The sequence below is a fragment of the Haemaphysalis longicornis genome, unplaced genomic scaffold (assembly GCF_048455015.1).
Source record: "Haemaphysalis longicornis isolate Haplotype H1 unplaced genomic scaffold, Haemaphysalis longicornis Haplotype H1 scaffold_6, whole genome shotgun sequence".
Taxonomy (NCBI): domain Eukaryota; kingdom Metazoa; phylum Arthropoda; class Arachnida; order Ixodida; family Ixodidae; genus Haemaphysalis; species Haemaphysalis longicornis.
The window spans coordinates 73,808,190-73,829,617 of record NW_027526407.1 but is presented as its reverse complement, the minus strand read 5'-3'; the positions used below and the strand labels follow the sequence as shown (position 1 = coordinate 73,829,617).

The 21,428-nt window shown below is 47.7% G+C and overlaps 1 protein-coding gene across 1 annotated transcript in view; it reads left to right on the top strand.

Annotated features, from left to right (window-relative positions):
• The window catches only part of LOC144143486 (steroid hormone receptor ERR1-like), a 123,132-nt gene extending 103,670 nt beyond the window's left edge, over nt 1-19,462 (top strand). Inside the window, exons 5-9 of the mRNA XM_077675235.1 lie at nt 1,934-2,038; nt 8,976-9,146; nt 10,056-10,140; nt 15,673-15,863; nt 17,915-19,462. Of these exons, the coding sequence (XP_077531361.1) occupies nt 1,934-2,038; nt 8,976-9,146; nt 10,056-10,140; nt 15,673-15,863; nt 17,915-18,291 (929 nt within the window). The 3' untranslated portion in view covers nt 18,292-19,462. The remainder of the gene's footprint in view (nt 1-1,933; nt 2,039-8,975; nt 9,147-10,055; nt 10,141-15,672; nt 15,864-17,914) is intronic.
• Nucleotides 19,463-21,428: the final 1,966 nt, after the last annotated feature.

Below are 21,428 nucleotides of genomic sequence, written 5' to 3'. Positions count from 1 at the left end.
TGACTTTCTTCTTCCAAAAAATCTTCATCTTGTTTTGTTATGATTTTTTTTTTGTGACCCACTGTGAAATGTATTCGTAAACTGTTTGTCTATAACAGTGATGTCAACTAATGACGTCTGAAAACTGCCAAAACATACTATTTACAAACACGTTGGAGACGAAAGGGGTGGGCTTAGACTTCACAACGCCGCTGTCATTTTCTTCAAATCCCACTCGGGCGAGGCAGGATAAGGCTGAAAACACGAAAGCTGTGTTGTGGACGAGCGTTTTACCGACTGTACAAATATCAGCTGTCAGTAAGTTTCAAAAAAATGTTTGTTCAGGTTTTAGCGGTACATTGCTTTATCTCTTCGCTGGCAGAAGGTTGTGCTTCTTCTCGTAGCAGCCCCGCACAAGGCGCTGAAAGCAGAGGGCCTTGGGCACTTGTCCGAGTGCTTGCCACGAGCCCTTGATAACAGCAGCTGCTTTGGAACAGCGGCTGTGGTCCCTTGAGAGGCATCCGCTCGATTCGGATGCACGCTCGGGGACCCGCGCACGAGAAGGGGTTGGATGCTCTAGATTCAGCGAGGACCCGGCGCCGTCCGTCTCCGAGGCCTCGAAGGGTTGCTGGCGGAGTGCCACGGACCCCTTTTCGTCCGGTTGTTGGTTCTGCACGCAGGGAACAACGTCGCCCTCTCGTTCTCTGTTGTTTTCGCTCGCTTTTCTAGTCCCTCGGAAGGTTCCGTTGCTGCTGTTGTTGTGTTGTCGCAGCAATGTCTTGTTTTCTGAGGGGCATTCTCTGCTGTTGCCGGGGCTTGGGTTAGCACCACCGCCTGCTGTCGTATCTGGCCTTGTCGCCTGGTGGACATGCCAGATTTGGTCGCTGTGCCAAAGCCGCGGTGGGAGCCAGAGCCGACCGACTGTCACGCGAGTCCCTGTAGGTGTCGGTTGGCAGGTGCGAATTGTCACGAATTTCAGCCACGTGTGGTTAGCACCTGCGTTGGGACGGGCTGCCGGCTTGGGCTCAGGTTTTGAACTTACGTGCCCTTGGGAACCTGGCGGAAGGTCCGTCTGATGTTCCCACTGCCATTGCCGCACTGCCTTTCTGAGCACTTTTCCGCATCGGTGGTCTTCCCCATTCTTTGGCTTGACAGTTTTCTTGTTAGCTACAGGGCGTAAGTTCGCCTTGCCTGGGCCTAAGTTTGTTTGCGGGACCACGGTGACACCTTTAAATAATTTTGACCTTGCAGGAGTGTGCTTAATTTTCCTACGTCCCTGTTTTTGTTTTTTTATCGTGATAATGCTTGTTTGGAATAACCTGTAGTTGCTTGCTTCACTATCCAGATACTGTTGGCATTATCAAGTGAAGTGCAGCGAAGGATTGGGCAAAAGTATTTGGGTTGTGAACGGACTTTTGTCTCCCTAGATAACTCATTGGCCCCTGCCAATACGCTTGTGTTTCATTTGGTGGCTGTCACTGTGGAAAAAGAAGCAAAAATGACAGTGTTAGGGGCTATTACACCCACCAATGTTGGCCCACTGCATTGAGTTGTAGAGCCAAGCATTGAGTTGTAGAGCCATCTGCTGTTTATGTTTGCTGTAATGCAAGAACATTTAAGGGGCTTATAAAGAACAAATGTCTAACACAAACGCAATGTTCTTACATTCTTGTTCTTCTGGTGCTTGCCGTTTAATTTGCTGTCGAGCGGTTGGCAGCATGCAAAGCAAGTCCGCCCGGAAACGTCACAACTTGCGATGATAATGTTGTCTCATTTCTGCAGGTGTCCAGTTAAAACTGCACTAGGTCAACCCGATACCATGCGCTATTTGTCCCCTTTCTCGCTGTTTTTTTTTTGCTCTGGGGCAATCAACGGCTTAAAAAGTGTATCTGCCTGATCATGACGTGTGAGTTGTCAGCAAACTGTAACGTCCGCTGTGCCTGTCTTTTCGCAGGGGTCCGGTTAGACAGGGTTCGCGGCGGCCGCCAGAAGTACCGGCGCAGCACGGACGGTCCCTACCACGTCCAGGCGCTCACCCCAAAGAAGGTCTCCCTAGAAGGTCTCTGCACTCCCCTTTTACCTCGAGTCGCGCACTGATGGTCTCGGTAAAGAGTGGCCTTGGGGCGATCGATGGGTGATCCTTGACAGGGCACGGAAGGGGAGTTGTGAAACTTTTATTCGTGGCTGAATTGTAAGTTTCAGCAATCTCTCTGTCTTGCTCCACTTGGTGGTGAAAATGTGGAGTGCTCACGGCACCAGTAAGCCTTCTAAGCCAAGGTCTGTGTCATATAGGTTGTATTCACTGGTGAGGCACGCATGCAGGCAACCATGTGAGTGTGCTGCCACTCGTTACGCCGGGCTCCGCGGGATGGCAGTACTTGTCCATGCTAAGCACGATGCGTGTTGGACGTTCCAAACTCCACCCCACCGAGCGCAAAGTAATGCCTTGACTCCAATGTGAATGCGATTAATAACATCTCTGTTGACACCACCATTGAGAATCGGGTTGGAACGGAGCAGACGACGCACAGTGGTCGTTTTTTCTTCTTCTTCTTCTTCTTTTTTTTTTTTTTTTCTTTTTTCCTGCAGCTTGCGGGCGAAGTGGCACAAGCCGCGCCGTGTCAGTGGCGCTTCGGCCATGTTTTTAGCCATTTCCAGTGTTGCCAAGCTAAGAAATTGACACTAAACTTTTCAGTGAATACCATCTATACCATTAGTGCAGGCCGTGGCTGTTTTATGTTGTGGTTTCGTGTCTCGGCTATGGCTATGGCTAGCGCTGTGGTGATGCTGCCACATGGCCTTGTGGGGTGTGGGTGTGCCGTGTGCGTAGTTCTCGGTGTTCTTTCAGTGTGCCTGACACAGGGATAGTGGCGTGCTGAGTTTTTAAAGTTTTAAAAATTCAATTGGCTGTGTTCAGAGTGGGCACAGAACAAATGACTGATCGGAAAAAGGGAGAGAAAAAAAAAGTGCAGGAAGATTTAGGAAACGCTACTGTCCTGCACATCGTGGCGAAAAGCACTAGCAGAATAGAGAAACTCTTAAAATTGCTTTTAGTTTATGTCTAACACTTAAGAGACGATAGAACACCGAGCTTCTTTTGAGGATGCTTCGTAAGCTTTTTTTAATGACATAGTGTTGGTTTTCAGCTGTGATCTGATGCTACCACAGTTCTTAAAGGAGCCATGAAGAGAAAACACAAGTTTGGTTGATTCGAAAGATTGCCTCGTTAGAACCATAACGACACCACTTATAACGCAAACTTCGCTCAAATAAGCTACGTAGGGATGGGCGAATATTCGGTATTGTCGAATATTCGATCGAATAGCTCTCTATTCGTTATTCACTTCGATCCGAATGCAGGTATTCGATATTTTCGAATTATTCGATGCTCCCGAATAGGCAGCTGAAAGCCAAGCTTTTCGGTCAAGCTTTCCGAGAGTTACCCCAGGCTTGGCTCAAGACCCACCGACGCGGACATTTCTATTATCAGTGCCGGCACTGCCGAGTTGCTGCCTTGCCTAGAGGTTCGACGAAGCTCTCGGCCGCCAGCACACTTTAGGTTAAAAAAAAAAAGGCGGCACTGAAACGACACCGCTCCGAACATCGCGGCACCAAGCCAGCAGACTTGTACAGGCCGCCATTTTGAATAGGCATGCCGCCATTTTGAATAGGCTCGCACAGCGCGGCAGTACGCCGCACTAAGCGAACCTATTCAAAATGGCGGCCAGCCACTTGCGCTTTGCTTGGCTACGGCCGAGGATACTAGTGGCTACAATACTTCTTTTTTTAAGGGGGCTCACTGGTCTTAAACCAAAAAAGTTTATTTTTGCAGTTATGATGATGAAAATTGGGGGGCACATGTAGTTTCTCATTCTGATTGTAGATATCAAGCTTGTTTTTGAGTAAAATGATTATATTCAAATTTATTTGGATTTTTACATTCAATTTTATGACAGCCTTTGTAAAAAAACTGCTGGAGGGATGCAGCTAAACAGGGAACCAGTGAACTGCGCACAAATCAAAGAGTGCAATAAGACTAACATTATCATTCTATCTGGTCTGTAGCAGAAGTTACGACCATTTGAAGTTTGGGCCTGGAAGATGGCAACCAGAAAAACCGGTTTTGCCTTCCAGGCCCAAACTTCAAGTGGTCGTAACTTCTGCTACAGACCAGATATAATGATAATGTTAGTCTTATTGCACTCTTTGATTTGTGCGCAGTTTACTGGTTCCCTGTTTAGCTGCATCCCTCCAGCAGTTCTTTTACAAAGGCTGTCAAAAAATTGAATATAAAAATCCAAATAAATTTGAACATACCGTATTTTCCGGTGTATAAGTCGCGGTTTTTTTCACAAATATTCGTTGGTGCGTCTTATCCACCGGTGCGACTTATGTATGGAATAATTCCAGTTCGCGGCGGCCGCGCGTGGCCAGCGCACGTTGAGACACAGCTCTATGGTGTAAATTAATCCCAAGTCCACTGCTACGGCGTTTCTCATAGCCCATATGTCGCTTCGGGACGTTACACCTAAGAATTTGCAGCTTTATCTAGTCAAAAACAATGATAATGGCCTGCGACAACCGCAAGCCACTTCATGCCATGCACAGTAACTACAGTTCAGAATAAATTCAAAGTAACATCACACTGGGTTGCAAAAACAAAATGCAGCTTATGAATTATTACAGAGAGTTACTCTGAAGGAGGTAAACGTGCTGCTAATTTTTAAAATGACAGCTGACTGATAAGTTTCGATTTTCGGGCCGCTTCCAGTCGCGTCACTTCCGTCCGCCATCACACCTTTATTGCGCTGATTTATGACATCACGCAAGAGACGCGCAACGTTTGGAGAGGTGGCCAAATGGGTCTCCGACTCTTGGTACTCCATTTCTACCAAAACAGTTGTAGCCGGTCCGCGAGTGGTAACGATGTTGGCGAAGAAGACATTAGATAGCCGGAGGACGACAGTGATGTGCCCGCGGAACTCCCACTGAAGACATACTGAATTATTTGTTAGTGAGTCTGAGGAAAAAGACTTCGATGGTTTTGCCTAAACGCTGTCCGTAAGTACATGCCATCTCTGTGTATCAATAACCATTTTTGAGAAGTTGGTTCAGTGTAGACTTTGGGTGTTATATGCCCGTGTCTAGCCCTCCTTACCGGGGGATGCGTTTATAGGCGGCGGCTGCCGCAACCATGAACTTTCGCTGTACTTTCTAACGATCTAATTCACTGTGAGTTTACCTAATTAACAAGTGCGTCTTATATACCGGTGCGTCTTATACACCGGTGCGACTTATATACGTTTTTTTCGGAAAAACTGACATTTTGAGGGGGATGCGACTTATACAAAGGTGCGACTTATAGACCGGAAAATACGGTAATCATTTTACTCAAAAACAAATTTGATATCTACAATTAGAATGAGAAACTACATGTGCCCCCCCCCCCCCCCCCCCAATTTTCATCATCATAACTGCAAAAATAAAGTTTTTGATCAAAGGCCCTTGTGCCCCCTTACTTCTAGGCGGCGCTTAACTCTGCGAGTTTCTAGGCGGCGCTTAAACTTGTGAATGAGCAGCCGGCGGAAACTGCTGCACCTAGAGCATGTGGCGCAACAGGCATTTCTTCATGAAAACTTGTGAATACAGCAAAGGAAAGCTGTGTGTAAGATTTCGCAATAAATGTTCAACTGGTAATAGTTTTACACAATGCTGTGCCTACGTGAGTTCTAATTATTAGAAAAAAATGTGTACATTAGTCAGGTCACAAGTTGCTCATTTGTCTTTGTGATTTGCAATGTGCACTATTCGAACTATTCGATTCGAAATTATTCGACCAAATCACTATTCGCTTCGAATTCGCTTCGAACCTCAAAATCTATATTCGCCCATCCCTAATAATTAGGAAAAAAGGAAATGACCATGCGACCCACCAGCTCATTTTCCGCAACAGAACCTATGATGTCACTCGAGAATGCTCTGCGATTGGCGGAGGCCGGCAAAAGCAAACGCATGCTACGCAGGGCTTACAGTTTGCATAGCGAGCTAAATGCCCGTGAAACATACTGCACATTCTTTTTATGACAAAGAACGGTGGAGTAAACGGTTGAAGTTCCGAACGAACACGCAAGCGTGTATGCCAATGCGTACGAAACTACCGCCAGCCGAACTCGACATCTCGCCGTCGCCACCGTCCCGCAGACGAATTTTCGGATTCAAGGCTCTTCGGGGCCAACGAACCGTCCCAGCACGCACAGCCGCAACCTTGCTTGGTATCGTAATCCCTTCACAGGAGGTTGGCCGTCATATCGCCAACCTGCAAAGGTAAAAATAGAAACAAGGGGAGTAAGGAACACAGAGCAGCAACGAAATAGTGCCACCCGTCGCACAGGTTTTGGTATGGAGGTCGTGTTGGCTTGCTGCTGTCGTTACGAGCTCGTTTACAGTTTACAACCACTGAAAACTTGTTTGTTCGAGTACTTTACAATGAAATTTCGTTGCTGTGTTTTGAAATGCCCATGTCGTACGGGCAAATCGTCGAGGGAGTGCGACATCCCCGCCGGTGAGATCTCCTTTCATGTGCTGCCCAACGACGAATTTCGGCGAAGCAAGTGGCTACGTTTTGTGAACTTTGCAAACGGAGGAGAAAGAGAGCTAAAGGAAGTACGAGTGTGCTCGCTTCATTTCCGAGGAAGTGATTACGGCAGGGACCCGGACATGCTGGCGCTCGTCGCCGACTTCGTCAAATCGCCTTTCAAAGCGCTCTGACCTTGGAGAAAAAAATTGCCGTACACACCGCGCATTGACGCTCGAATCTTTCTGGTCGGAGCAGAGAGCTCGAGCGAACGGCTTTCCATACACGACACCGGCCAACTGGCATAAGCGATACTGCTACTGAAATTGAAAATACGGCACATACGTACCAGTCTATTCGTCCGTCGCGACGGGGCTGACGAGGCAGCGGTGCCGACGGCTGGGCGTTCGTCTGTTGTGGCTATCGCGGAATGGTCGCTTTCCCGTCCACCGCGTATCCCACAACTCTTGCCGCTCGTGCACTTAGAAGCATTGAGCGTTCAAGTGGTGTGAGGTTTAAATGCAAGCCCGAGCTCCTCGGCGAGAGTTTTGTTCTCCGGATCAGGCGATTCCATGACTAGGGCTGCAGGTGCACTAGGTTTTACTAGTATTTTTAAAATGGCCGCCGTCTCGGTCGACTCCCGCGTGTGGGTGCTATATGGAGTCGACATACTAAGTATCTGTTTCATAGACCGGCTCGTATGACGCCATTGTTCACGTGACGAAATGTGCAATTTTAGCGGGAGATTTAAAATTTTGGCCTAAATTGCCTTATTTCTCAGTGAATAAAGCATCATTTGCTTCCGGGAAAGCGCTTGGGGTACTATGAAACACCTAATCTTTCGAATAAAACAAACTTTTGTTTTCTCTTCATGGCTCCTTTAAAGATCGCTTACTAGGTGTTTGTTGCCAACTTTATTTCGACCCTGGAGAGACTTGAAATGGTGTGTGTTCATGTGTTCACACTTGCCAGCCTTACTGGCTGGCAAGTGTGTCACCACAGCTGAGAGCATAAAATTGCATGATAATGACGATGAAAAGAAAAGAGTGCTTTTGGGCATGCTTTTTTTTTTTGTGTGTGGAGAAATGTTACATTCTAGAATGGTGATGTCGTCCATCAATCCAGTAAACTCTTAATTTTTAGAAGGCACTGGGTTTAAAACAGACTGATGGTTAAGGAAAAGAAACACTTTTGCTCCCTCGTGACATAACGCTGTGCACAAAGCAACCACTTCTAATACCAACACGTTTTTCCAGTCCCTTCATGTTAATCCTGACCGGAGCGTACTGTATTCTGAAGTCGCTCAGCCACCACTTGCAAAAGAACATTAATTTCCAACTTCACCCTTTCTCTCTTTCGTTTTACAGTAGACTCTCGATAAGGTGAACTTGGTTAAGACAAACTCCATGGTTAAGATGAGCAGCACTTTTTCTCTCTTGTAACGTGCGCAATTCAAAAAACGTCTATTTAAAACTAATTTCTGATAATATGAACCAATTTTTGTGGTCCCCTCGAGTTTGTCTTAATGGGAGTTTACTGTAGTTTGTTTATTCTGCAATCACTGTTTTAATCTTTTTCGAATCGGCAAAGGCACATTACACAAACGTAGCATAGGAGTTGGGTTTCCTTTCTGTTCGCAATGGAAAAAGCTGCAGTAAAAGGGCAACGACAGAGAGTAGAACATAGACAGGACGACGCACTTCTAGCTTCTAGAGTTGCTAGAAGTGCATCGTTTTGTCTGTTTCCTACTTTGTGTTGTCTTTTTCACACCTTTTTCTACTACGAATCGCAACCGACTCGCTCAACTCTTTCCGTCATCATCATCACCAGCCTATCTACGCCCACTGCAGGGCAAAGGCCTCTCTCATGGATCTCCAATTACCCCGGTCCTGTGCTAACTGCAACCAATTTATCCCCGCAAACTTCTTGAGCTCATCTGCCCATCCAACTTTCTGCCACCCCCTGCCACGCTTGCCTTCTCTAGGGATCCACTCTGTTGCCTTTAATGACCAACAGTAATCTTGCCGTCGCATTACATGCCCTGCCCATGTGCATTCCTTCTTCTTAATTTCTACTAATATGTCCTTAACACGCACTTGTTCCCTGACCCACTCCGCTCTCTTCTTGTCCCTTAATGTTACACCTATCATCTTCCGCTCCATTGCCCACTGAGTCGTCCTTAATTTAGGTTGCACCCTCTTAGTGAGCCTCCAAGTTTCTGCCCCAGGGGTGAGTACCGGTAAGATGCAGCTGTCACACACTTTCTTCTTCAGGGACAATGGTAGGCTGCCATTCATTGCCTGAGAATGCCTGCTGAATGCACTTCTTTCCATTCTGCCGAACTTATTTCAGGTCTCCCTGCAATCTTCGCCTCAATTCACGAGATTTTCTTTCTCCCCCTTTCCCATCTTTTCGGCCGCAGACAATGTGATAATCTCGGCGCTGGTGCACTGCGAGCCGGAGCCCCTGCTGGCGCTGACCAACGGGTCCTCGTCGCCGTCCCTCGACAGCCACTACAAGACGGTCAGCGTGCTCAGCGAGCTCGTCGACCGCGAGCTCGTGGCCACCATCAGCTGGGCCAAGCAGATCCCCGGTCAGTCCCTCCTCCTCCTCCTACTCCTGAAACTGGAAATGTGTTTTATTTCAACCAACATGACACGGGTACGGGATATATACAGGAAGAGGTCCCAAGGTCATGAAAACAGCAAGCGGGACCTCCTGTAGAAATTAACAAAATGGCTGTGAAACGAAATTGCAATGAAAGCAGTGATAAACAGAATAGAAAACAGAGTTGTACAAACATTCAAAAATCAGCTGTGAGAATAGAATGAAAATTACATTTAGACACTTCACATCAGTGTAATAGAAAACGACATTTAAAATTTTTTTTTTTTAATGGTATGACAGAATGAATTTTAATGTCCTGGTTTAAGCTGTTCCACAAGTGCAAGCACGAGACGTGGATAGTTTGTTTACTGTAGTTAGTTTTTACTTCCCCCCCGGTAATTCCCTGATGGGGCCTGTCGGGAATTGGGATCTTCGGACAACTGAAACGGGATCTGTGGGGAATTGGGATCTGTTGGGTTTAGACCGTAGAAATAGGATGTGTTGTTAATTGGGCCTCTGTTGGAAATCGTCTCTGCTGGAAACTAGGCCTCTCTTGGGAATTGGCTTCGTTAGGAATTCGGCCTGTTAGGAATTGGGCTGTGTTGTGACTGGGCTCTGTTGGGAATTGGGTTCTGTTGTGACTGGGCTCTGTTGGGCAGTGGGACCTCTCGTGACGGGGCTGGTTCCTCCTGCTGTTGTGACACTGTAGGCTGTCAAAGACTAGATCCGAAACATGCCACCTAGCCTTCTCTACTTCTGTTTCTCACAAGGGCTTTGAGGAAGGTCGAGTGATGTTTGCTGGTTCAGAAAGTACCTTCATCTGCTTTTCTGTTTTCTTTTGGTCCCATCACCTGCCCCTTTGAACAAAATACAAATGGACAAACAAAAACGACAGGTTTCACGGACCTGACGCTCAATGACCAGATGCGGCTCCTACAGACGACCTGGGCCGAGATCCTGTCCCTAGCGTTGGCTTACAGGTGAGCTATTTCTCTCTCTCTATTTCTAAACCTCCCCCCCCTCCCTCTGATTTGTTCATGCACAAAGTGGTCTTTATGCTAGCATTCTCAAGCCTATTTGACTGTAGCTTCTAGAGTTTCTATCTTCATTTTCGTCAAGCTTCTAGAAGCTGCTGTCTGTGTTGAACTTCATGTAGTCAAAATTATAGAACTGAAAGGGCTCTTGGATGCTCGTCTCTCACCCCTCGTCAGTGTCAGCCAGCCAAAACATTTTTGTCGCACTGTGGTCACTGTTTTTCGCAAAACTCTGTTCGTAGGGGGTTAGCAGTCACAGCTGCGAATTGGAACTGCGCTTGCTGTACTTCTTGTTAGTGTCCTCATTAAAGGCCAACTGCACTCAAAATTTCGACCTCTTGAAAACACTATTTCGGTATAGCCTGCTGAAAAAGAAAGCAAAAGGCAAAATACAATGGCTGAAATACGTGTGTGGACACTGCAAGCGGTGAGCAAAAATCGGCAATTTTGAAACCAAAATCGAGAAGAGCGCAGCCATTGAAGTGACGTTGCAGCCGTCCAGCAAGCAGCCGGATGGTCAGCAGCTTCGGAGCAAGCCGCGCGCACAGGGCAGCAAAGGGGTGAAGCGTTCACAGCAGAGCTCGACCGGTTCTGCAGCTGCGTGGCTGGCCAGAGGAAGAAGCCCCCGTCAGCTGGAGCGTCGCAGGCGCGTCAAAGCTGTTTACGTGATCCGCCGGCAGGTGCAGCGTCGTCTGCGGCGGAGCTTTTTTAAACGCTTCCGTACCTGCCAGGTTTCCCGAATTATCCGGGAGATTCCCGGATTTTGATGGTTTTGTACAATTGTACGGTCGAAACAACAATCTCCCGAATACACACCCGTGTTTGGCTAAATCTTTCTCCCAGTCTAGCCACATGGTGCTGGAGCTACCTGACAACCCAATCACATCCTACACCTCTGGACATTGTAATAACTTGTAAAGCATAGTTGGCAATGCACGCAAGTTGAACTGGTCAGTACCACAGAAACACTGAATGCGAGCGGCAGTTCAGCGTGGTAAAACAAAATTGCCCCCAGTTCCGAGCATCAAGTTCTGGCACAATCTGAGCTCAGTCGCGTTCTTTTGGCGAAGTGTAGCAGGAACGCTCATTGTTATGCTCAACAGTATTCCCAGGGCTTCTTAAAAAAGGTGGCGCCAGCCGCATCGAAGATTTAGCAGCTGACAAGTGGTGTAGCTCGTTAGTAGTTTGGATGAAACACTTCAGCTCCTACTCTGTTGTAACTAAATTAGAAATTCATGTAAATGTAAATTATTCCATTCTGTTGCTACTAATTTTTCTATCCCCCCCTTCCCCCGGGACAGATCTCCCTATGCCATCTCGGCGAACCTGGCAGGTATGCGCTTCTTAGTGATTAACGAGGCATTTCACGGGTCTACCACTCATGTCCCAGCTGATTTGGGGGTACTTACTGCACATTAAAAATAAATTTGGTCGAGGTGTGATTTGAGTGCAGTTGGCCTTTAAGCTCCTCACCCTACTTCACATGGCCGCATTTTTGGGTCTGCTTGTTCTGCTCACTGATGCCATCCTTGTACCTTGCGTAGTAGTCAACTTTGCTGTCCTTTTGAAATTTCCCCTCAGCATTATTCTTTCTGTACTCTTCTGTCCTCGCAGTCCTTGCTAACTGCATCATTCATCTGTGGTCACTCTTTGGAAGCCATCACCTGTTCAGAATAGCTTGGGTTGTGACGAGTGCTTTGTTAGTCATTTAATTTTGCTTTTTAGGTTCTTGCTCGGTAAGTGTATTCAAAGCACCTTTGACCTTCGATAGTTTAATCTGGTAACCATGGCAGAGTTATGGAGAGCTCGTTAACTCTTTTATTATGGTGGAAAAACATCCGATTTTGAGAGCTCCCACAAAATTTTTTTTTCTCTTGAGCTACCCCACACATTTACCATTTCTGTGCATGACATTATAGCTTATAGATTGCTCTTTCAAACACATACAGTAGAATCTCGATGATACGATTCTGGATGATACGAATTTCGGGATGATACGAATTTCTGAAAAGTCCCGGCAAAATTGCATTGTTTGCAATGGGAAAAATTTCAGCTGTTACGAACGGACCTGCGCGGCCCGGCGGATGATACGAACGAGCCGGCGAGGCGCCCGACTGCCGAACAAGCAAGTGACGGCTCTCTCTCCCCATTTGTCACTCTTCTTTCTCCAGAAATGGCTTGGCTGTTGTTTTCTGCTCGCGAAAACGCGCCCCGCACGCCCCATGCGCGCCGCGAAACCTCTCGCACGCTGCGCACGCCGCGGCCGGCGGCGGCAACATGGCGGCGGCTTCGGCCGGGAAGTGGCACGGCTGCTTGAGCGACTGCTTCTAGCCGCTCTTTAAAATGCCGCTCAAGGCAGGCACGAAGTTTCTTGTGCAGTAAAGGAGCTGATAACGTTGGCGAAAACGGTACTATAAAACACCATCCGCGCCGCTAGTGAAAGCGCCCATAAAATATCTGCCGGAGTGCTAAGCCTAAACATCTCGGGCGGAGCCAGCGGGCTGTCTCGAGCGTTTCGCAAGTCGTCAGCGTCTTTTTCTGAACGACTAAGGAGATACCGCGGGCGCGAAATCGTCCATGCGGCCGTGAAAATACAGCGCGCGCAAAGCCGAGGCATGCGAATCGCGTGCAAAAACGCACCATGCGGTTCACGCTTGACTGTTGCGGCGTGTAGCGAGCTTGGATACCGGGAGCGAAGCTAGGCGAAGCGTTACGCGCTCCAGAAAGGACTGCTTTGTGACGTGGGGGTTAAAAAAAAAAGCAGAAAAAATCACGGATTTGTTCACGCCAAAGTAAGAAAAGAAATAAACGAAAACTTTTTTCAGTGCTCAATGTTTTGGTCTGTGTTGGTTCATACGAATTTCGGATGATACGAATATTTTTCGCGGTCCCGCGAGATTCGTATCATCGAGATTCTACTGTAGCAGCAGTTTTGTGAAAGACACAATTACTTACAGTTTATTGGTCATGCAAACAGAAAAAAATGCACAGAAAAAGTGTAGACACAATGTATACAGGCAATTGTACTCAACCTGAAAATTATGTTAGGAATTCTAAGATATGCAAGTTGTTTCTATGTTCTTAAACTATGTGTACAGCATTGATGCATATATTGAATCATAGTTTTGGATTTTTGCGGGCCCGTCAATCTAGCGGAACTGACGGCTGTGCCACTCCTCAAAGCCACTCGAGTGTAAGTCAGTCATGCATGCAAGCAAATTTTTATGTGTTCTGACACAAAATTCTTATCACTTCAGTGGGAAGCACAGAAGAAAAAAAAATCCAGCGCTCTTGAGAAGCGGCGCGCATCACTCCGCAGCGCTAATCTTGCACGAGCGCCAGGCTATCTTGAAGGTGATGGCACGATACGTCGTGGCGCATTTCACAAAATATCCCTGCCGCACGTTGTCCGGAATCTACACATGAAAGTAAAACCGCATTCGTCAGATAGGAAGCACGTTGTCTTTATAAATACAGCGTGTAGTCGAAAATGAACCTTACCTGGCCGCACCTGTCGAAGTCTGAGGCTGTTGAATGGGAGCGTCTTCATCAGAACTAAAATCTGACAAATGCACATTGTTGCTGGAATGAAGAAAATCAATAGCAGTGGCTGCTGGAGTCCCTGCCACAGCTGTCTGCTTTTGCAGAACGCGCTATGAAGTGGACTCCGTTTTCGCGCAACTCGTCGCTATCGAGGGTTCACAACTTGGCGCCATCTCCGCACACGAAATGTCACCAAAAGATAATAGAATCCGCAGAAGAGTTGGCAATAAATACGTCAGATGGAATTAGTTGTCCGCAAGGCGCTGTTTTTACCTTTAGCGGGATGTTTGAAATCATTGGAACTCCGTCTCTGATAACGTATGGCACCGTATGGAAAGAGTTTAAGGAGAGATGCAGGGCAGGACTCATGCCTTCGCACTTGCTAAAACACACCTCTCATTGTCAGTGTTTGTATTATATACCACCATTGCCATTGCTCCTGCTTCGCTTGGTGGTTTCTTGCTTGTTTTACCACCGGTGGGTTGAGGAGTCACGTCACAGCTGGAGTGCTTTTTGCATGCTGATCGCCAACTTCTTTGCACCGACAAGACCGCAGGTCATACAGTCGAACCCGCATATATCGAACTCGCAAAAAATGGGCATTAGCTTTGGTGGCACCAGTGGCAAGGAACCATTTCGAACACCTACCTCAAACAACAAAGTTTAACGAGCCGTAAAATTAGTTCCAAGCGATGCATCAAAAAACTGCTTCGATTATTGCATTCACCAGGGTTCATAGTATTGGAAAATACGAAGATTACAGTTTTTTGACCAACACTGTCTTGTCTACTGTTCCACCAAAAATGTTTAATTATCTCTAACTATACCTCGAAAAATAATTGACCAACTGAACAATAGCGGTATATTTTAAATTTGTGGAAAAAAAGCAGCAAGAGTGACAAGTTTGGCAGCGTTTACTTGAAAATTAAAGGAAGTTGTTGTAAGACCAGTGTCCCCCTTTAAAAGGACCCTGCAACACGTACTATTGACTGCTAGAAATGTATTTTGGGGTAAAGTCTATTGTCCCAGCAATCTCCTCCCGCAAGAATTATGAAAATCCGTTCACTATCACCGAAACTATGCGCGACGAGCAATCGCGCATAATCGTTCCTTCTCAACTCGACCGCGGACAACGTGACTAAAGCTGCGTGCTCTCTCCCGAGAGGGAGGCGACTCGCGGCGTTCTTTTCCACGGCCTGCGATGTATCACAGGCCAAGGAGCTTTCTCCTTTTCTCTGCGATGTGGAGGGGTCTATTTCCAGTCTGGTGCCACAAAAAAAGCAGGCATGGCGGCCTGCTCGCAAGCGCGCGCTCCGGCTGGTAGGGTGTTTTTGAAGCAATAAATGTTTGTTGTCGCGTGGCCTGGTTGAAAGGAAATTATTGAGTTCATCACTCAAACTCCGCGCGCATTCGAAGCACAAAAGCAACGGCAAAACTGTGCCTACAGGTTCAGGCATAGAAGAGGTTCATGCACAGCGCTGACGACGGCGGATCGTCACAGGAAATGGGAGAAATTAGCCGCTAAGTTGACCAGTGACAGCCGATCAGACAGCCATGGCCTCAATGACGTCGTTTAGGCCATGCCAGCGGTGCATAATGAGGAGAACTGAGGAGAGCGCGGTTGGTTTTTCCGCGTCTTTAGTGTAAGCTAAGCGCCACGCAGGTTTACTTGCACTGCTCAGAGTGTTGCAGGGTCCCTTTAAGATGAACTGAGGTGGACTAACTATTGACAGCAAGAATTACTATAATGGGATAAAGGTGGATTAAAATGGATTTGGGTGGATTATGATGGATTAAGATGGATTGCAATGGATTAGGAACAGTAAAATAGCGTGCCTGCTGTGTCAATGGGTGGACGTGTGCATCGAAGGTTTCCGCCACTCTAGTTGTACGGCAGTCTTCCACCATCGAAGTACGCCAATGATGCCACCCCAGGTCGTGCCACCTGAGCCCCCCCGTGCGGCTGATGTTTGCCTCGGACCTGGTGCTGGACGAGCGGCAGGCGACCGAGTGCCACGCAGAGGAGCTGTTCCTGCACACGGCCCACCTGGTGAAGCGCCTCGAGGCCCTCTCCATCTCCCGCGAGGAGTTCCTCACCCTCAAGGCCCTGCTGCTCACCAACGCCGGTGGGTGATGAGGAGCGGGGGAAGTAGCGTGCCTTGCGGGGTGCTGAGGACGTCGAAGTTGCACTGCAAACGAGGGATATGTAGGGAAGAGGACGGTAGAATTTGGGGAGAGAGGAAGAGAGAGTGGTTTTGTTGTCTTAGGGGACATGAGTGCCCTACCTTGTGTGGTGCCAAGGACATCAAAGTTGTATAGCTCACAAGTGATTTGGACTGAAGAGGACGGTAGAATTTGGGGAGAGAGGAAGAGAGAGTGGTTTTGTTGTCTCGGGGGACATGAGTGCCCTGGTGGGGAAGCAGAGGGACACAGAGGGAGGGTATGATTGGAAAGATATCACGGTTCAAGGTTACGCGGTTTGTGCAAGGTTCATCAGGTCCCAAATGAAAGTGTTAGTGATCATTTCAACGGTTATTGCGCGAAGATTATGTAGTAGTTTGCAAGTTTCATGAAGGGACAGGAGTCTGTCTGGGTTATCACACGACGTTGTGTAGACCACTGCTTGGGCCTGCAAATGCACTTCTTCGTCTGGAGGGGGGGGGAAGCGAGTTTCAATAGTGGCTCGCGACCATTCGTGAAGTGCGTACAGTGCCATAGCAAATGATATAGATTAGGGCTCAACAAGTCGTTTCATGAGTGTGCTGAACAAGCAACGAAATATATGGGTTGAAGGCGGGCCAGGTGGTACATAACTCAGCGTGAAATAGCACAAAAACACAGGACAACGGAAAAGAGTACACTGATGCGGCGTTGCGTTTATGCACTCTTTTCTGCCATTCTGTCTTCAGGGACAATGGTCCAAAGTCATATCCCACCTTATATTTGTATTCGAAGCTCAGCATATATATATATATATATTTATATAGGGTTTGGAAATGAGCATAGGCGTGCGCACAGGGGGGGCTGGGGGGGCGGCCGCCCCCCCTAATCATCTGAAGGGGGGCGCCAAATTGGCCCATATTTTGCCAATGTAACACATTAAAGTAAAAATTTCTGCTCAGAAATATTTTGTATGTGTTGCAATTCCATCGCATTGAAATAAAAATGTTATAACCATCCCTCTTTACACTGCGTTCGGACCGCTAGGCCTTCAGTGGGAAGAGGTCGGGAGTTGCTGGAAGGGGGGGGGGGGAGGGGGGGCGCAGCGGTAAGACTTTGCCCCCCCTAATCGAGAACTCTGCGCACGCCTATGGAAATGAGGGTCTCGTTAGGAAATACAGAAAGAAATGCTGGCAGTCTACAACGCCAAAGAAGGCATAGGGGAATGGTTAGACTATTTTTTTTTTTACCGTTAGTGACGTTACATTATTATTTTTCATTATTAATAATTACGAGATAAAGAAAGAAAGAAAAACACGTGCCCAGAGTGGGGACCAAACCCACGCCTTTTGAAAGGCGTGGGTTCGGTCCCCACTGTGGGCGCGTTTTTCTTTCTTTCTTTCTCATGTAATTATTTAAAAAAAAAAATAATGTAATGTCACTAATGGTAAAAAAAAAATAGTCTAACCATTCCCCTATGCCTTCTTTGGCGTTGTAGACTGCCAGCATTTCTTTCTGTATATATATATATATATATATATATATATATATATATATATATATATATATATATATATATATATATATATATATATATATATATATATATATATATATATATATATATGGCAATTTTTTTTACTCTAAACTGCACCCTCGCCTTATAATCGAATAAATACAGTATGTACTCAATGTTTTCTTTTTGCTTGATAATGTTCACAAGTATGAACATTGCCAGCAGATTTAGTAGTTTATAAGCGTCTTGTTCAAGCACCCTTTTAACTTGCTGCATGTGTGCCCAGTGCTTGCTCTCCACCCTTGGTAGGCTATGCCTGTCTACATTGTTGTGACCGCATTACCACATTTCGTAATGAAAGCCTCAACTTAGAGCAACTTCACATTAAAAAAGCAATGAAAGGCTTAGCCTTCAGCATGAGGTTGCATCGCTGTACTCTAACTGGAAGTGTCTGCGTCTCGGAGTAACACCCCCTCGACTCGTTTCCAACAACCCTCGCAGACATCCACCTGGAGGACGCGTCCTCCGTTCACAAGCTCCGCGACGCCGTGCTCCAGGGGCTGCACGACTGCGTCGCGGCCCAGCGGAGCTCCTCCGCCACAGCCGCCTCGTCCTCGTCCTCGGGCTCGACTTCCTCGCCGACCTCGACGCCCGTCTCGACGACCACCGCGACGAGCACAGCCAACGGGCAGCTCACGGCGACTTCGTCGTCGTCGGCGATCGCGACGCACGCAGGGCAGCTCCTGCTGTGCCTGCCGCTGCTACGACAGCTGGACACTGTGGTGCGACGCTTCTGGAATGGCGTGCGCCGTGACGGCACGGTGCCCATGAACAAACTCTTCGTCGAGATGCTAGAGTCGCACTCGCTAGTGCGGTGATGAGTTCGTCTAGTGCGGTGAGCCCGGGGGTGGCGGCTGGGAGGACCGGTGGGAAGACAATGTGCATGGTGCCGTGGGACGGGTGCACAGCCCTGGTTTGTTTGGCAGTCCTGGAATGGCCGTTGTGGCTGCGATGGGCATGTTTCGAGCGGTTAGTGCGAGCACCCTGATTTGATAAGTACCTGCCGCGCTCGGGAAGCTGTGGCAGGGATGACGATCGGCAGTGCTACTGCCCTTCAAAGCAGTTTTTTGGACGACGTTGAAATTTTGGAATTTGTTTTCCCTGATTGGATGCCTAGCAGTGGCAAAAAAAGAAAAACGGGGGGCAGGAATGTTTCATCTTTCTTGCCTTAAAGGGACACTGAAGTGATTTGTAAACAATGTGGGATTCCTAGTGCACATTGTAGTCTGGAGTCCATAGGCCATGTTTCGATCCCTCTGAATGCGTTTATGTGAATTTATTGAATTTATGTAGTATAAAAATCAATTTGAAGATGCTGTCCTCCGCTCTGCATCCTCGCCCATTTTCTGTGGCATTTTTGTGTGACGTCAGGAGGAGATGAGCTGACAATTGGCTGTACTACTGCACGGCTCGCCGACCTTCCGACAGAGTCAGTCGGCCCAGCGCTTAGTCCGCAGGCCGCCGACAGGTCGTCCCAATTCGTTCGCTCAGTTGAAACTAAGCCACGACACGTTTGTGAATGGAAGAATGTGCGTTTCTTTAATTTGTTAGTTTGTACACTGCATCTAGCTCCAAGTCCAGATCGCTCCACACCAGTGCTGCACAAGCGCACATGCGACGCTTCGCTGACTGGGTACGCTAGTAGGAAAATGCACTTTTTTGCGCTGGGTGAACAAGCACAGCGGTCAGCAGCACGACTACACATCTGTGAACGCTTCTCCGTCTAAGAAATGCAATTGCTAGACGCGAGATACTGTGGAAATTTGGGGGACGCTTACTGCACGAGCACTATACAACAGTCACCTAAGCTACTTGAAATGCTAAAAGTGAATAGAAGTATAAACTGGTTATACATTATATACCTCATATTTGCAACGCTGGCAGCACTGGTCTGTGGCCGAGTGGTCTGGAGCGCTAGGTATGCTTTTTTTGCGAGTCGCAAGTTCGAATCCCCAAGATGTACGTTCTTTTTTTTTTTTTTTTTTGTTTTTTTTTTTTGTTGGTTGATTTTTGTCGTTTTGGGCCAATGTTTCCTATACTGAGTTCACCTTTTTTTTGGGCCGCAACGTTCACTGCTCCACGAACTAGTCCACAGAACGCGCGTAGGCTGACACTGGCGTGCTAGCGAGTTCTCGTTGGCGTGCTGTTGCCATAAGCACCGACTGCTTGCGGGCAGTGGGCACAGGCCAGAATCAGCAGACCCTTGGTCTGGTGCGAACACGCTTTTTACGATACAGGCATGAGTGAGGCAAGCTCCAAATATGGGGGAAAGCGCATAGCATTTGAGCGTCTGCGGTGATGCGGAGGGCGTTCATCCACAGCGTAGGCCTCGGCCAGTGATTGCTACGATTCCAAGCCATCCTGGGAGGCTTATCTTAGGCATTTTACAGCCGGCAACACGGCAGAAGCGCGGTACGACGATTACTGAGACATCGAGAACGCCCATCCAACGATGCCGTCGGATGTCAAGCATGTTCTTGGATGTCAAGCATGTTCTTTTACAGAACCGAAACCGAAACTTGTTTGAATGCTAACCTTGGACATCGACCAATCAAGGTGCATCTCCTCCCGACGTCACAGCCAGTAGTTGGTGTGGCCGCCGCAGACCGCGCATGGTAGTTTTTCTTCTTTCCCGCTTTATAAAATAATTACCGACTTATCAACCCGCTAAACGATGAAAAGTGTGTTAATTTGAGCCAGTCTACGCAGTGCAAGCAAAAATGGGAGCTTGACAAATTCACTTCAGTGTCCCTTTAAAGGTTAGTGTAGTGTAAAGAAAACATTCGGCATAATCTTTTTTTATTTTTTTAATGAATATTAGGAACCTATGGGATACGATCATAGCGGGTTAGTGTGTTCAGACGTACGCACACGTGTTCAGGAACTCCGTTGAAAGGAACAAGAATTGGTGCTGTGCTGGTCAAGCTGTGGCTTCTGAAATATGTCTAATCTGATGTCGCTTACGTCTAAATCACTAGAAAAATAAAGAAGTTCAACCAGCACTGCGGATTTGCTCTCGCCCGCTGCTTGGGCCGCTTTCGGCGCGCTGTGTGCCGGTTTAGGAATCGGACGTGGGGCAAAGTGCGTTTGCCAGTTGGAAGTTACTGTTCAAACGGCGCCGCTTTGGGGGAAACGTTTTGCGGAGAGGTAGGCTAGGTCTGCGTTCCACCCGTCGCTCCGGTGTGTGGCTACCCTTGACAAAGTATCGACTCCTTACAACGCACATTCGTCGGCTACTCCAGTGCGTAGGTTAGCTGACGGTTTCCCTGTGCAACATGGCAATTCAATATTTTTGGCGTTAAAAGTCGCGCTGGTTAACTGATTGGTCTGTCCAACCGGAGATACGTTGCGTTTTGCCTTGTTCAGAAGCAACCACTCGGCGAAATTCTACGCTCGCTCCTGTGTGTATTCTACGTGGTTTTTGAGCGAGGATCGTGAATTAGCAAGAGCGATTGGTCCATGTGGTGCCATCTACCTGAAATTTAACCGTGTCCTCTGATCGGCTGGTTTGCGATATCTGAGAGTCGTAGGCTTTTGAGAGTAGGCAAAGAGTAGGTACTCGTCTCCTCGGCTAGCCGTTAGGACAGAAGTCGTTCTAGCACAGATGGTTAGATTGTATTCATGGGCGGGCACCTTGCATTGCCGTTAGCGTTTGCACGTTAGAATGAGCACCTAGAAAAAGTTTGGCGGTGTGCTGTAGGGTTTTCTCCGCTAAGTAGGAAAGAGTCGTTTAGGTGGGGGTGCCAGTAAAGAAAGGACGTCTCTGCCGACCGTAGTGTTTGTGGCCTTTACTGTTTGGCCGGGGTTCGGGGCTCGACTCGCGAATATTTTCGTTTCAGTCGGGGTGGGGTTGGCAACTCATTGTTTTAGGTGTGGCAAGGCCTTGTTTCGTTGTTGACTGTTAGTGTTACCGAAATTGTTGTTACGTGTTGTAGTTGAGTGCATGCTGTTGCGT